Source organism: Chiloscyllium plagiosum, unplaced genomic scaffold (assembly GCF_037043375.1).
Source record: "Chiloscyllium plagiosum isolate Xiang-an unplaced genomic scaffold, Cpla_swu_hap1 HiC_scaffold_12, whole genome shotgun sequence".
In the NCBI taxonomy this organism is placed as follows: domain Eukaryota; kingdom Metazoa; phylum Chordata; class Chondrichthyes; order Orectolobiformes; family Hemiscylliidae; genus Chiloscyllium; species Chiloscyllium plagiosum.
Window position 1 is genome coordinate 116,321 of NW_028270150.1, and position 16,984 is coordinate 133,304.

General features: G+C 46.2%; 1 protein-coding gene across 1 annotated transcript in view; it reads right to left on the reverse strand.

Moving 5' to 3' along the window:
- Nucleotides 1-16,984, reverse strand: part of LOC148148460 (microtubule-actin cross-linking factor 1, isoforms 6/7-like) — a gene marked incomplete at its 3' end in the record, with an annotated part of 192,293 nt that overhangs the window by 112,977 nt on the left and 62,332 nt on the right. Inside the window, exons 10-11 of the mRNA XM_087993182.1 lie at nt 13,392-13,589; nt 8,825-8,950 (exon numbers count right to left, since the gene is read on the reverse strand). Of these exons, the coding sequence (XP_087849308.1) occupies nt 8,825-8,950; nt 13,392-13,589 (324 nt within the window). The remainder of the gene's footprint in view (nt 1-8,824; nt 8,951-13,391; nt 13,590-16,984) is intronic.

The window sequence follows — 16,984 nt, forward strand, 5'->3', positions numbered from 1 at the left end:
CACTCATTTGAGTATGTGTGACAAAAAAGCAAATTCAGTTCAATTAAGATCCCCCTCATCCCCACTCCCTACCAGTTTAAAACGCTCCCCAATAGATATGTTCCCTTGTGTTTTTCTAGACAACCACAAGGGTCTGATGTGGAGGACCATTCTTATTTTTGGAGGGTCCATCCCTGTTTTGAGTCCTATGGATCTCACTGTTTAGAGCCTCTACAGGTTTCCCGATTTATCCTTTAGCAGCTCTGACCTCAGACAAGTCACTTCTCAGTTTTGTAAAATTTGCTTTCATCCAGTGTAAAACGCTTCCTCCTGATTTATCTCTGTCATTTTCCATAATAATACTAACTCTAACTGAATTGTGGTCACTAGCCCTGATACAGTCACCGTTTAGATCAGAGTGGTGCTGGAAAAACACTCGGTAAAAACAAGGACTGCAGATGCTGGAACCCAGACTCTAGAAAAGCACAGCAGGTCAGGCAGCATCCGAGGAGCAGGAAAGTCAACGTTTCGGGCAAAAGCCCTTCATCAGGAGTAGAGGCAGGCAGCCTCCAGGGTGGAGAGATAAATGGGGGATGGGGGTGGGGAGAAAGTAGCATAGAGTACAATAGGTGAATGGGGGTGGTGATGGAGGTGATAGGTCAGAGAGGAGGGTGGAGTGGATAGGTGGAAAGGAAGATAGACAGGTAGGACAAGTCATAAGGATGGTGCTGAGCTGGAAGTTTGGAGCTGGGGTAAGGTGGGGGAAGGGGAAATGAGGAAACTGGTGAAGTCCACCTTGATGCCCTAGGGTTGAAGTGTTCCAAGGAAGAAGATGAGGCGTTCTTCCTCCAAGCGTCTAGTGGTGAGGGAGCGGCGATGAAGGAGGCCCAGGACCTCCATGTCCTCCGCAGAGTGGGAGGGGGAGTTGAAATATTGGGCCACAGGGCGGTGGGGTTGATTGGTGTGGTTGTCCCAGAAATGTTCTCTGAAACGCTCTGCTGGGAGGCGCCCAGTCTCCCCAATGTGGAGGAGACCATATCGGGAGCAACGGATACAATAAATGATATTAGTGGATGTGCAGGTAAACCTTTGATGGATGTGGAAGGCTCCTTTAGGGCCTTGGATAGAGGTGAGGGAGGAGGTGTGGGCTCAGGTTTTGCAATTCCTGCGGTGGCAGGGGAGGGTGCCAGGATGGGAGGGTGGGTTGTTGGGGGGGGGGGCGTGGATCTGACCAGGTAGTCACGGAGGGAACAGTCTTTGTCACTTCACCAACTTGTCCATCTTTTTATCCTAAAACTCAATCCAGAATAGTGTCCCCTCTCAAAGGGCTTGTCGTGTATCATTTAAAAAGTTTCCTGGACACAGTACATAATATTTTCACCCTCAGTGCCCCTTGTACTGTTTGAAACAGAGTTTGTGTTGGGACAGTTAAAGTCGCCTCCTATTATTTCCCTCTTATTCCTACAGGCCAAACTTTGTCCACATTTATATGTTATCTATCTTCCTCTCCTTCTCACTATGTGGAGGTCTGTAATACACTCCTAATTGTGTGACTACTCCTTTCTTTATTCCTTAAAACCTCATTTATTAACCCGTTTAGTATATGATTCCTTCTCACAATGAAGAAGGAGATTTAACACTTTAATAACTGCTTTGAGAACTGTTACAGTGTTGCAGCATGCTTTGTGAATAGAACATAGAACAGTACAACATAGTACAGGCCCTTCAGCCCTCGATGTTGTGCCGACCTTTTATCCTACCCTAAGATCAGACTAACCGACATACCCTTCATTGTACTATCATCCATGGGCCTATCCAAGAATCGCTTAAATGTCCCTAATGTATCTGACTCTACTCCCACCGCTGGCAGTGCATTCCACACACCCACCACACACTGCGTAAAGAACCTACCTCTGACACCTCCCCTAAACTTTCCTCCAATCAGCTTAAAACTATGGCCCCTCATGATAGCCATTTCTGCCCTGGGGAAAAGTCTCTATCTATGCCTCTCACCGTCTTGTACACCTCTATCAAGCCCTAGCTCCCTCAACCTTTCATCACCCTCCAGTCCAGTCCAGACAGCATCCTGGTAAATCTCCTCTGCACCCTCTCTAAAGCTTCCATATCCTTCCTATAATGAGGCAACCAGAACTGAACACAATATTCCAAATGTGGTCCAAATGTGGCTCTATAGAGATGCAGCATAACCTCACAGCTCTTAAACTCAATCCCCCTGCTAATGAAAGCCAACACACCATACACCTTCTTAACAACATAGGTTTAGAGTGAGAAGGGAAAGATTTAAAAGAGCCCTAAGGGGCAAAAAAAAAAGTGTGGCACAGTGGTTAGCACTGCTGCCTCACAGCGCCAGAGACCTGGGTTCAATTCCCGACTCGGGTGACTGTCTATGTGGAGTTTGCACATTCTCCCCGTGTCTGCGTGGGTTTCCTCCGGGTGCTACGGTTTCCTCCCACAGTCCAAAGATGTGCAGGTTAGGTGAATTGGCCATGCTAAATTGCCCGTAGTGTTAGGTGAAGGGGTAAATGTAGGGGAATGGGTCTGGGTGGGTTGCTCTTCGGAGGGTCGGTGTACACCATATCCACTGCTCTATCTTCATCAATGCGTTTTGTCACATTCTCAAAAAATTCAATAAGGTTTGTGAGGCATTCCTGATTATCTCTAATCAAACTATAATTTTCCAAATCATCATAAATCCTGTCTCTCAGAATCCTCTCCAATACTTTGCCAAACACAGACTGGTCTTGGGCATAATTGAAATGTGGAGCTTATTCAAGGAACAGCTACTGTGTGTCCTTGATAAGTATGTACCAGTCAGGCAGGGAGGAAGTGGTCGAGCGAGGGAGCTGTGGTTTACTAAAGAAGATGAATCTCTTGTCAAGAGGAAGGAGGCTTATGTTAGAATGAGATGTGAAGGCTCAGTTAGGGCACTGGAGAGTTACAGGTTAGCCAGGAAAGACCTAAAGAGAGAGCTAAGAAGTTCCAGGAGGGGACATGAGAAGTCGTAAACCCTAAAGCTTTCTATAGGTATATCAGGAATAATAGAATGACTAGAGTAAGATTAGGGCCAATCGAGGACAGTAGTGGGAAGTTGTGCGTGGAGTCCAAGGAGATAGGGGAAGCACTAAATGAATACTTTTTGTCAGTATTCACCTGGAAAAAGACAATGTGGTCGAAGAGAATACTGAGAAACAGGCTACGAGACTAGATGGGATTGAGGTTCACTAGGAGGATGTGTTAGCAATTCTGGAAAGTGTGAAAATAGATAAGTCCCCTGGGCCGGACTGGTTTTATCCTAGGATTTTCTGGAAGTCAGAGGAGATTGCAGAGCCTTTGGCTTTGATCTTCATGTTGTAATTATCTACAGGAATAGTGCCAGACAACTGGAGGATAGCAAGTGTTGTCCCTTTGTTCAAGAAGGGGAGTAGAGACAACCCTGAAATTTATAGACCATTGAGCCTTCCTTCGGTTTTTGGCAAAGATTTGTAAAGGATTATTAGAGATAGGATTTATAATCATCTAGAAAGGAATAAGTTGATTATCGATAGTCAGCATAGTTTTGTGAAGGGTCAAAAAGTATGGTGCTGGAAAAACACAGCTGGTCAGCCAGTATCTGAGGAGCAGGAGAATCGACGTTTCAAGTATAAGCAGTTCATTAGGAATAAGGCTTGTGGGCCAAGGGGGCTGAGGTATAAATGGGAGGTGGGTGGTGCTGGGGGGAAGGTAGGTAACCTTGGGGGGTACATTGAGAGAGAGATTGACTGAGATCCTTGTAGAAGGAGGAGGAGAACATCTTTAAGGTCGGCATCCTTGTGAAAGGTGGGCCAGGCCTCACCAAACCTTATTGAGTTCTTTGTGAAGGTGACCAAACAGGTGGATGAGGATAAAGCGGTTGATGTGGTGTATCTGGATTTCAGTAAGGCATTTGATAAGGTTCTCCATGGTAGGCTAATGCAGAAATGCAGAGGATTGGGATTGAGGGTGATTTAGCGATTTGGATCAGAAATTGGCTAGCTGAAAGACAGAGGGTGGTGGTTGATAGGAAATGTTTATCCTGGAGTTCAGTTACTAGTGGGGTACCGCAAGGATCTGTTTTGGGGCCACTGCTGTTTGTCATTTTTATAAATGACCTGGATGAGGGCATTGAAGGATGGGTTAGTAAATTTGCGGCTGATACTAGGCCAGTGGAGTTGTGGACAGTGCGGAAGGATGTTGTAGGTTACAGAGAGACGTAGAGCTGGGCTGAGAGGTGGCAAATGGAGTTTAATGTGGAAAAGCGTGAGGTGATTCACTTTGGAAGGAGTAACAGGAATGAAGAGTACCGGCCTAATGGTAAGATTCTTGGCAGTGTAGATGAGCAGAGAGATCTCGGTGTCCATGAACATAGATCGCTCAAAGTTGCCACCAGGTTGATAGGGTTGTTAAGAAGGCATACGGTGTTAGCTTTTATTGGTAGAGGAATTGAGTTGCGGAACCATGGGGTCAGGTTGCAGCTGTATGAAACTTGGAGTATTGTGTACAGTTCTGGTCACCACATTGTAGGAAAGACGTGGAAGCATTGGAAGATTTACCAGGATGTTGCCTGGTATGGAGGGAAGGTCTTAGGAGGAAAGGCTGAGGGACATGAGGCTGTTTTTGTTAGAGAGAAGAAGGCTGAGAAATGACTTAATTGAGACATAGAAGATAATCAGAGGGTTAGATAGGGTGGACAGTAAGAGCCTTTTTCCTTTGATGGTGATGGCTGGCCTGAGGGGACATAGATTTAAATTGAGGGGTGATACATATAGGACAGATGTCAGAGGTAGTTTCAGAGTAGTAGGGACATGGAACGACCTGCCTGCAACAGTAGTAGACTCGCCAACTTTAAGGGCATTTAAATGGCCATTGGATCAACATATAAATGATAACGGAATAGTATTGGTTAGATGAGCTTTAGATTGGTTTCACAGTTTGGTGCAACATTGAGGGCTGAAGGGCCTTCACTGTACTGTGATGTTCTATGTAATTCCGAGGATTATCCCTATTCCCTTTCTTGAACAGGGGAATAACATTTGCCACCCTGCAATCATCTGGCACGACTCCAGTGGACAGTGAGGACACAAAGATCATCACCAGGAGCATAGCAATCTTCTCTCGCTTCCTGTAGTAACCTTGGGCATATCTCATCTGGCCCAGGGGACTTATTTATCCTCATGTTTTTCAAATTTTTCTGCACATCCTCATTAACTTCAACCTGTTTGGGCATATCAGCTTGTTTCATGCTGCCCTCACAAATGGAAAGGCCCTTCTCAGTAGTGAATTAAGGATCTCCCCGACCTCCTCCAACTCCAGGCACAGGCTCCCTCCACTATCCTTGATCGGCCCTATCCTCACTCTGGCCATCCTCTTGTTCCTCACGTAAGTGTAGAATGCCTTAGGGTTTTCCTTAATCCTACCCACTAAAGCTTTTTCCTGCCCCTTCTATCTCTCCGAAGTCCATTCTTCAGTTCCTTCCTGCCTACCTTGTAACCCTCTAGAGCCAAGTCTGATCCTTACTTCCTCAACCCTAAGTTAGCTTCCTTCTTCCTCTTGACTAGATGTTCCACATCCCTTGTCATCCAAGGTTCCTTCACCCTACTTATCCCTTCCTTGCCTCAGTGGGACAGACCTGTGCAGCACTATCAGCAAGTGATTCCTAAACAACCTCCACATTTCTGTCGTCCATGCTGACCAGATATCCCACCCCAATCTAGTCCCACCTGCCAGCACCTGGCCCATATCCATCCAAACCCTTCCTATTCATATACCCATCCAAATGCCTCTTAAATGTTGCAATTGTACCAGCCTCCACCACTTCCTCTGGCAGCTCATTCCATACACCTACCACCCTCTGAGTGAAAAAGTTGCCCCTTAGGTCTCTTTTATATCCTTCCCCTCTCACCCTAAACCTTTGCCCTCTAGTTCTGGATTCCCCAACCCCAGGGAAAAGACCTTGCCTATTTACCCTATCCATGCCCCTCATGATTTTATAAACCTCTATAAGGTCACCCCTCAGCCTCCGACATTCCAGGGAAAATAGCCTAAGCCTGTTCAACCTCTCCAAAATGCAGCACCTAAAATTTATCTAAATTAAACTCCATCTGCCACTCGAGAAAATGCTGGAAAATCTCAGCAGGTCTGGCAGCATCTGTAAGGAGAGAAAAGAGCTGACGTTTTGAGTCTAACTGACCCTTTGTCAAAGTTTTGACAGAGGGTCAGTTCGACTCAAAACGTCAGCTCTTTTCTCTCCTTACAGATGCTGCCAGACCTGCTGAGATTTTCCAGCATTTTCTCTTTTGGTTTCAGATTCCAGCATCTGCAGTAATTTGCTTTTATCCACCTGTTACTCCTCAGCCCATTGGCCCATCTGATCAAGATCCCTTATAATCCGAGGTAACCTTCTTTGCTGTCCACTCCACCTCCAATGCTCCCAACTTATTCTCCATAGTTCTACTTAATAGCATTGTAATTCCCCCTCACACAATTAAATACTTTCCCAAACCATCTGCTCCTATTCCTCTCCATGAGTACAATAAAGGTCAGGAAGTTGTGATCACTATCACCGAAATACTCTACCACCAAGAGATCTGACACCTGATCTGGTTTGTTGCCCAGCACCAAATCCAATATGGCCTCCCATCTAGTTGGCCTATTGAGTTAAGAATCCTTCCTGGACACACCTAACAAAATCTGCATCATCCAAACTATCTGCACTAAGGAGGTTCCAATCAGTATTAGGGAAGTTGAAGTCACCCGTAACAACAGCCCTGTTACTTCTGCACCTTTCCAAAATCTGTCTCCCAATCTGTTCTTCCATGTCTCTGTTGCTATTGAGGGATCTATAGAAAGCTCCCAACAAAGTGACTGCTCCTTTCCTGTTCCTGCCTTTAACCCATACTGACTCTGTAGACAAGCCCTCCTTGCCAACCTCCCTTTCTGCAGCTGTGATGCTATCCCTAATTAGCAATACCACTCCCCCACCTCTTTTATCTCCCTCCCTGAAGCATCTAAATCCTGGAACATCCAACAACCATTCCTACCCCTGTGAAATCCAAGTCTCAGTAATGGCCACAACATCACAGCTCCAAGTTCATCACCCTTACTCCTGACATTTCTTGAGTTAAAATAGTCACTCTTCAACCCACCACGCTGACTGCAACATTGCCCGATCAACTTTCTATCCATCCTCACAGACTGTCTGCACACTGTATCTGCCTGTTCACCAGCTACCTCATCCTCTGATCCATAGCTCCGGCTCCCATCCTCCTGCCAATATAGTTTAAACCCTCCTGAAGAGCTCTAGCAAACCTCCCATCCAGGATATTGGTGCCCATCCAGGTCAGGTGCAACCCATTCAATTTGTACAGGTCTCATCTTCCCCAGAAGGTATCCCAATGATCCACATATCTGAAGCCCTCCCTCCTATACCATCCCTGCAGCCACATGTTCAGCTGCACTCGCTTTCTCTTCCCAGCCTCACTAGCCCATGGCACCGGTAGCAATCCTGAGATCACTACTCTGCTCATCTTGCCTTTTAGCTTCCAACCTAATTCCCTATATTCACTTTTCAGGTCCTCATCCCTTTCCCTAGCTTTGTCATTGGTACCGATATGTACCACAACTTAGAACATAGAACATTCCAGCGCAGTACAGGCCCTTCGGTCCTCGATGTTGCACTGCCCTATGAGACCAATCTGAAGCCCACCTCACCTACGCTATTCTATTCTCATCCAAATGTCTATCCAATGACCATTTAAATGTCCTTAAAGTTGGCGAGTCTACTACTGTTTCAGGCAGTGCATTCCACTACCCTACTACTCTCTGAGTAAAGAAACTACCTCTGACATCTGCCCTAAATCTATCACCCCTTTATTTAAAGCTATGTCCCCTCGTGCTAGCCATCACCATCTGAGGAAAAAGGCTGTCACTATCCACCCTATCTAACCCTCTGATCATCTTATCTGTCTCAATTAACACCCCTCAACATTCTTCTCTCTAACGAAAACAGCCTCAAGTCCCTCAACCTTTCCTCATAAGAACATCCGAGTAAATCTCCTCTGAACCCTTTCCAAAGCTGCCACATCCTTCCGATAATGCAGTGACCAGAACTGTACGCAATACTCCAAGAGCGGCTGCACCAGAGTTTTGTACAGCTGCAGCATGACCTCGTGGCTCTGAAACTCAATCCCTCCACCAATAAACGCCAACACACCATCTGCCTACTTAATAACTCGATCAACCCGGGTGGCAACCTCTGGCTGTTCTCTTTACCCCTTAAAAATCAATCTGAGACATCCCTGACCCTGGTGCCTGGGAGGCAACATACCATCCAGGAGTCTCGCTTGTGACTACAGAATCTCCTGTCTGTTCCTCGAACCATTAGATCTGTCACTATCGCTCTCCTGTTTCCCCCCCTTCCCTTCGGAGTCACAGTAGGTAAGTTTTAAAAATGAAAACAGAAATGGGTCTGGCAGCATCTGTAGAGAGACAGAAACACAGTTATTTCTAGTACGAGTCTTTCTCAGAATGTTGAATTAGAAATGTTAACTCTGCTTTCTCTCCACAGAGGCTGCCAGACTCGCTGGCTTCCTGCAGTAATTTCTGTTTTTTTGTTCAGATTTCCAGCATCCACGTTAATTTGCTTTTATACTTTTTAAACGTGAAGTCCCCTTGTAAAGTCGAAAAAGTGGGAGTTGATTTTCGGGGAGGTTTTAGTGTGAAGTTAGGGATCCTGACAGGCCTGACCCAGCCCTGGGCTGACACATTAGCAGCAGCTTTGAGCTCTGAGCCCACAAGCCTCATTACTCACCAGGTGAAGCTGGAATCTCTCCTGAGCTGTCTGAGCTGCTTCGCAAAGTCCATTTGCAGACAATTGTCCTTCAACTTCATCGATCCACAGCAAAAGGCCTTGTATTTCCTGGTTTAGTTTCTGCGCCTAAACATCCAAACAAATAAATTAGGCCATTCGGGGGGGGATAGTGAACATGGAAATGTTGGAAAAAGATGTAAGGAGATATACCAGGATCTTTATGCATTTTTAAACCAAACAAGTTCAGCAGTTACCCAGACTTTTCTGGAAAAGGAAGAGTTATCTTGAAGTGACTTAGCAAAAGTAACTCAAGGATGGACTAATTGAGTTGGTAGAGCAGTTAGTGTTAAAAGTAGGAGCTACGGTGGCAGATGTAACTGAGATGATAGCACAGCATTTGAAATTGGAAGAACAGTAAAGCAAACAAGATAATGAGTCAATTAAATTGGAGGGGATTGCAGATGAGATAACTGAGAAGCAGGAAATGAAAATTAAATGCTTAATTTTGAACAGGATAGACAACTAGAAACAAGAAGGCTGGAACTTAAAAGAGGAAAAGGAGACAGAGCAGACATTTCAGGGAAAAGGAAAGAGACAGAGATTCCAGCGTAAACGTTTGGAACGAGTAAAAACAAATGGAATCAGATGTGTTATTGAGCTGTTTTGTCTCTTTCAGTGATTTTAGTGCTTTTGTTCCTCTTGCTTTCCATTGGTCAATGTCCTTTTAAATTCAGTGTCTCTCAAGTTGTAAAGAGAAAATCAAGAATCTGCATTTAAAAGGTTCCTTCAGTTATTGTTCATTTTTAGGGCCTACACTGTACAGGACATTGCTTAGGCCACTGTTGGAATATTGCGTGCAGTTCTGGTCACCTTCCTATCGGAAAGATGTTGTGAAACCTGAAAGGGTTCAGAAAAGATTAACAAGGATGTTGCCAGGGTTGGAGGATATGAGCTACAGGGAGAGGCTGAACAGGCTGGGGCTGTTTTCCCTGGAGCATCAGAGGCTGAGGGGTGACCTTATAGAGGTTTACAAAATTATGAGGGGCATGGATAGGATAAATAGGCAAAGTCTTTTCCCTGGGGTCGGGGAGTCCAGAACTAGAGGGCATAGGTTTAGGGTGAGAGGGGAAAGATATAAAAGAGACCTAAGGGGCAACTTTTTCACACAGAGGGTGGTAGGTGTATGGAATGAGCTGCCAGAGGATGTGGTGGAAGCTGGTACAATTGCAACATTTAAGAGGCATTTGGACGGGTATATGAATAGGGAGGGTTTGGAGGGACTTGGGCCGGGTGCTGGCAGGTGGGACTAGATTGGGTTAGGATATCTGGTCGGCATGGACGGGTTGGACCGAAGGGTCTGTTTCCATGCTGTACATCTCTATGACTCTTTGATACAGCTGGGATTATTGAGATGTGGCAGTACAGACACCAGGGATGGGAACGGATTATCCAGAGGTATTCAGAATTTAGGAAGGACAGACGAGAAAGAAAGCAGGTGGAGTTGCATGGCTGCTTCGAGGAAATTAATTCAATAGGGCGGAAGGAGATTAACTCTGACAATGTGGAATCTGTATGAGGAGAGGTGAGAAACACCAAGAGAACAATGTGGGTGGCATTACTTGGAAAAGCATAGTTTAATTAGGTCGCCAAACAGTAGGTGTGATGTCAGGAAAGAGGAAATTTGAGATACATGCAATAAAGGAGCATGAGGAAGTGACAAAGGTGATTGGTGAGAGTAGGCCAGGGATGTTATCCACATGAAAAGTGTTTGACAAGATCCCTCAAGGTAGGCTGATGCAGAAGATTAAGTCACATGGGATACATGGTGAGTTGGATACAAAATTGGCTTGGCCACAGCAGACAGAGTCAAACAGTGTGGTGCTGGAAAAGCACAGCAGGTCAGGCAGCATCCGAGGAGCAGGAGAATTGACATTTCGAACATAAGCCCTTCATCAGGAATGGCTGAGAGATAAATGGGAGGGGGGTGGGGCTGGGGGGGAAGGTAGATGGGAAAGTGATATGGAGATGGCGGGTGATGATAGGTCAGAGAGGAGAGTGGAGCGGATAGGTGTGACAGGTCAAAGGGACGGTGCTGGGTTGGAGGGTTGGATCTGGAATAAGGTGGGAGATGGGGAAATGAGGAAACAGGTGAAATTTACATTGATGCCCTGGGGTTGGAGGGTCCCAAGGCAGAAGATGAGGTAGTCTTCCTCTAAGCATTGGGTGACTAGCGTTTGGCAGGGGAGGAGGCCCAGGACTTGCATGCCCTTGGCGGAGGATAATACAACATATCATCTGCTGCCATTTCCTCCACCTACAAACAGACCCCACCACCAGAGATATAGTTCCCTCCCCACCCCTATCTGCAACCTGCAGAGATGATTCCCTCCACGACTCCCTTGTTAGATCCACGTCCCCCACCAACCCACCCTCCACTCCTGGCACCTTCCCCTGCCACCGCTGAGGTGTAAAACCTGTGCCCACACCTCTAGCCACCTGGAGGAAGAATGTGTCATCTTCCACCCTCCACCCCCACTTTCATCAGTCTATTGCATTCCCAGATACCTTCCATCCACCTCCCATTTAACTCTCAACCGTCTTGGGTCCCACCCCATATTCCCAATGAAGAGCTTCTCCTGCTCCTTGGATGCTGCCTGACGGCTGCGCTTTTCCAGCATCATACTCTCAACTCTGATCTCCAGCAGCTGCAGTGCTCACTTTCTCCCAGCAGACAGTGGGTGGTTGTGGAGGGGTGTTTCTCTGACTGGAGGACTGTGATCAATGGTGTTCCGCAAGAATCTGGATGTTGGGACTTCTGTTGTTTGTCGTATTGATAAACGATTTAGATGGAAGTCGAGATGGCCTGATTAGTAAGTTTACAGACAACTCAAAAATGGGTAGAGTTGTGGATAAAGAGGAGAGCTGTCAAAGGATCCAACAGGATAGAAATCGTTTGGAAAGTTGGATGGAGAAATAGCAGGTGGAGTTTAATGCGGACAAGTGTGAAGTGATGCATTTTGGGAGGTCAAAGGCAAAAGGCAAGCATACAGTAAATGGCAGGACCCTGAGGAGCATTGATATACAGAGGGATCTTGGGGTGCAAGTCCATAGCTCCTTGAAAGTAGCAACACAAGTGGTTAAGGAGGTAAAGAAGGCTTACTGCATGCTCACCTTCATCAGTTGGTACACCGAGTATAGAACTTCAGTGAAGCCACATCTGGAGTACTGTGTGCAGTTCTGCTCCCCACACTATAGGAAGGATGTGGAGGCTTTGGACACGGTGCAGAAGAGGTTTACCAGGATGTTAATTGGATTGGAGTGTATTAGCTAGAAGGAGAGGTTGGATAAACTTTGATTGTTTTCAATAGAGTATCAGATCCTGAGGAGCGACCTGATGGAAGTATTTAATATTATATAGGGTGGATCATCAGAGTCTGCTTCTCAGGTTGGAAAGAGGGACATGAGTTTAAGTTTAAAGGAGAGATGAGAGGCAAGTGTTTTTTTACACAGACAGTGGTCAGTGCCTGGAATGTGCTGCCAGAGCCAGTGGTGGAGGCAGGTACAGTAGCAATGTTTAAGAGGTATCTTGACAGATGCATGGATAGGCAGGGAATAGAGGGATATGGTCCGCATAGAGGCAAGTTTTTTAGGTTGGAAAGGTGTCATGTGTCAGCATAGGCTTGGTGGGTTGAAGGGCCATTCCTGTGCTGTCCTGTTCTTCGTTCTCTTTGTTCAGAAGAATGACAGGGGAATTTCATAGAAACCTATAAAATTCTAACAGAATTAGACAAGGTAGATTCGGGAAGAATGTTCCCAATGGCCAGGGAGTCCAGAATGAGGAGTCACTGTCTAAGGATACGGGGTGACCATTCAGATTGAGATGAGGAGACATGTCTTCACTGAGAGAGTGGTAAGCCTGTGGAATTCTCTGTCACAGAAAATAGTTGAGGCCCAAACATTGAAGAAATTAGATTTAGATCTTAGGACCAAAGGGATCCAAGGGTCTGGGGAGAAAGCAGGAAGAGGAGACTGAGTCACGTGATCATATGGAATGGTGGAGCAGGGCTGAGTGGCCTACTCCTGCTCCCCATCCCTCTGTTTCTGTGTGGAGATAAAAATCAAACTGAAACAGTCTTTTTTGATAAGGATGCCCATGTTGCAATATTTTGACAACAAAGACCCTACCTCATGGATTCCATTTATTCATCCATTTTTGTGACTTATCAATTAATATTACCTTAGACTGTGATATTTAAACTAAATCGTTAACTAATTCATTAACTAGCCTATTACGTGCATTCTGTCCCACCCTTACTCTGTCCCCCACTTCACTCTGTCCCTCACTCACTCATTCCATCCCCTCACTCACTGTCTCTCATTCACTCTGTCCCTCACTCAGCCCCTCTCTCCATTACTCACTCTGTCCCTCACTCAGCCCCTCTCTCCATCACTCACTCTGTCCCTCACTCAGTCCCTCCATCACTCACTCAGTTCCTTCCAACATTGACTCAGTCCCTCCCAACACTGACTCAGTCCCTCCCTCACTCACTCTGTCTTTACTCCATACCTGACTCACAGTGGTCTCCAGCTCCAGCACTTGCTGTTCAGTCTGATATTTCACACGCTCCCATCGCAGATTCAGTTCTTGAAGATTATGGGAAAGGTTCCTCCCCGTTTTTCTGGAGTTTGGAGTTAGCAGTGCGAGACCAGCTTGGTGAACAGACTGCACTGTGCTCTCATGCGCTCTCACATCATTCCACAGAACCTGTATAACAAGAGGCATGGCAGTCCCGAGGTTCAACAACAACAAACTTCCTCATTGTGCACATTGAAGGCAGAGACACCAGCTCCTGCTCATGATTAACCTGTTCAACATATCTCCATCCGTCACAGAGACACAAACACTTCATGATTCATATTCACAGCAGACAGTTCACTGAGGGAGAGAGTGATGGATCTCCAAACCCTTCACTGGATCAGGGGGGTTTCTGATCTGGTCATAGCCCAGGGGGTGATAGAGATTCTTAAAAATTAATTCAGGGATGTGGGTGTTACTGACTGTCGAGAGAGTGGTGCTGAAAAAGCACAGAAGGTCAGGCAGCATCCGAGGAGCGGGAGAATCAACGTCATACAGAGAATTCCCCAAACTGCAGTGGTGATGTTGGGAATGGCAGTGAACAGGAAATGAGAGATGCATGTGATAAGGGAATATCACATGATTTTAATCTGCACGTAGATTGGGCAAATCAAATAAGCCACAATGCTGTAGAGGAGGAATTCCAGGAACGTATATGGAATGGCTTTCTTGACCAATATGTGGAGGAACCAACAAGAGGGCAGACCATCTTAGACTGGGTACTGTGTGATGAGAAGGGAATCATTGCCAATCTAGCTGTGTGAGACCCCTTGGGGATGAGCAATAGACAATCGGTGCAGGAGTAGGCCATTCTGCCCTTCGAGCCTGCACCACCATTCATTATGATCATGGCTGATCATCCTCAATCAGTATCCTGTTCCTGCCTTATCTCCATAACCCTTGATTTCACTATCCTTAAGAGCTCTATCCAACTCTTTCTTAAATGAATCCAGAGACTGGGCCTCCACTGCCCTCTGGGGCAGAGCATTCCACACACACACACCACTCTCTGGGTGAAGACGTTTCTCATCAACTCTGTCCTCAATGGTCTACCCTGTATTTTTAAGCTGTGTCCTCTGGTTCGGCACTCACCCATCAGCGGAAACATGTTCCCTGCCTCCAGAGTGTCCAATCCTTTAATAATCTTATATGTCTCAATCAGATCCCCTCTCAGTCTTCTAAACTCAAGGGTATACAAGCCCAGTCGCTCCAATCTATCAGCGTAAGGTAGTCCCGCCATTCCAGGAATTGACCTCGTGAACCTACGCTGCACTCCCTCAATAGCCAGAATGTCTTTCCTCAAATAGCAACTGTAACAAGATAGTCATTTTTAACAAGATGGAGAGTGAGGTAGTTGATTCGGAGACTAGGGTGCTGAATCTTAATAAAGGAAACTATGAAGATAAAAGGCGTGAGTTGGTCTTGATAGATTGGGGAGAGTCACTTAAAGGAATGACAGTGGATAGGCAATGGCATACATTCAAGGAATGCACGGGGGAAACTGCAACAAATGTTTAATCCTGTCTGGCACAAAAGTAAAATGGGTAAGAAAATTAGAGATGGTATCCGATCCATACAGGTGGAAGAAGCATACAGATTGTCCAAGAAAAATAATATGTCTGAGGATTGTGAGCAGTTTAGAATTCAGCAAAGAAGGTCCAAGGGATTGATGAAGAAGGGGAAAACACAGAACAAAAGTAAGCAGGTAGGGAACATGAAGACTGACAGTAAGAGTTTTCATAGGTACGTGAACAGAGAGAGACTGATGAAGACAAATATAGGTCCCCTACAGACAGAAACGGAGGAATGTATAATAGGGGGCAAAGAGATGGCTGAGCAACTGGATACATACTTTGGTTCTGTCTTTACAAAAGAGGGCACAAATCAGATCCCAGAATTCCTGGAGAATGCAAGATTTAGTGAGAGGGAAGAACTGAGGGAGGTCACTATTAGTAGAGAAATGGTGCTGGGAAAATTGAGGGGATTGAAGGTGGATAAATCCCCAGGGCCTGATAACCTACATCCCAGAGTGCTTAAGGAAGTGGCTCTAGAAATAATAGATGCATTGGTGGTTATCTTCCAGTCAATCTGGGAGTTCCCCAACAGGAAACCCTGGATGAATCAGGACATGCGGAACCTGCTAAAAATCAGGTGTAAGGCCTTCAGATCAGGAGACCCACTCAAATATAAGGAATCCAAGTATGACCTTCGCAGAGCCATTAAGGCAGCCAAGGACCAATACCGATCCAAACTAGAGACCCAGACAGACACCCGGAGTCTATGGCAAGGACTTGAATGACATCACAGGTTCTAAAAAGAGACAGCATAAGATAGCAGACGATGATGCATCCCTCCGCAACACCTTCTCTACTCACTTTGAGCAGTATTTCAGTGGAGAGGTAACTCCTATTCCAATAAGGCCTGTCGAACCTATGCCAACAGTCACTGCATCAGAGGTCAGATCAGTTTTCCTTCCTGTGAATCTAAGGAAAGTGATGGGACCAGACAGAGTACCAGGCCGTGCACTCAGAGCATGTGCAGATCAACTGGCTGGGGTCTTCTGGGACATCTTCAACCTCTCCCTGCAGCAGGCCACTGTCTCTGCCTGTTTCAAGAGGCCAACATCACCCCTGTGCCTAAGGAGGCTCATGCAGCATGTCTCAATGACTACCGCCCAGTGGCCCTAACTTCGGTGGGCATGAAGTGCTTTGAAAGGCTGGTCATGGCATTAATCAACTCCAGCCTCCCCACTACGCTTGACCCACTCCAATTTGCCTAATGGACCAACAGATCCATGTCAGATGCCCTTCACTCCTCCCTAGAATATTTTGACACCAAGAACAGCTATGTAAGAATCCTACTCATTGACTACACTTTAGCCTTCAACATTATTATCCCCTCGAGACTGATTACTAAACTTAGTGACCTCGGACTAAGCCCCACTCTCTGCAACTGGAACCTCAGTGTTTCCTGACCCACAGGCCACATTCAGTGAAGATTGGGGACAATATTTCACTAACACTCAACACTGGAGCCCCCCAGGGGTGCGTACTCAGCCCCCTACTGTACTCACTGTATGCCCATGACTGCGTCGCCAAATACCAGACTAATGCCATTTACAAAAGTTCGCTGATGACACTACCATAGTCGGTCGAATCTCAGATGGCAACGAAACAGACTACAGATGGGAGGTGGAAGACCTGGAAAAATGGTGCACTGAGAACAACCTAACTCTCAATGCTGACAAAACCAAGGAACTCATTATTGACTTTCGGCGGGATGTTACATATGCCCCCCCTGAACATTAACAGCACAGAGATGGAACGAGTGGAGAGTGTCAAGCTCCTGGGAGTGGTCATCCACAACAAGCTTTCTTGGGCTCTTCATGTGGACACACTGGTTACAAAGGCCCAACAACGTCTCTTCTTCCTCAGGCAGCTGAGGTAATTTGGGGCATGACGGTGAATACCCTTGCCAACTTTTATAGGTGCGCCATCGAGAGCATTCTGTCTGGATGTATCACT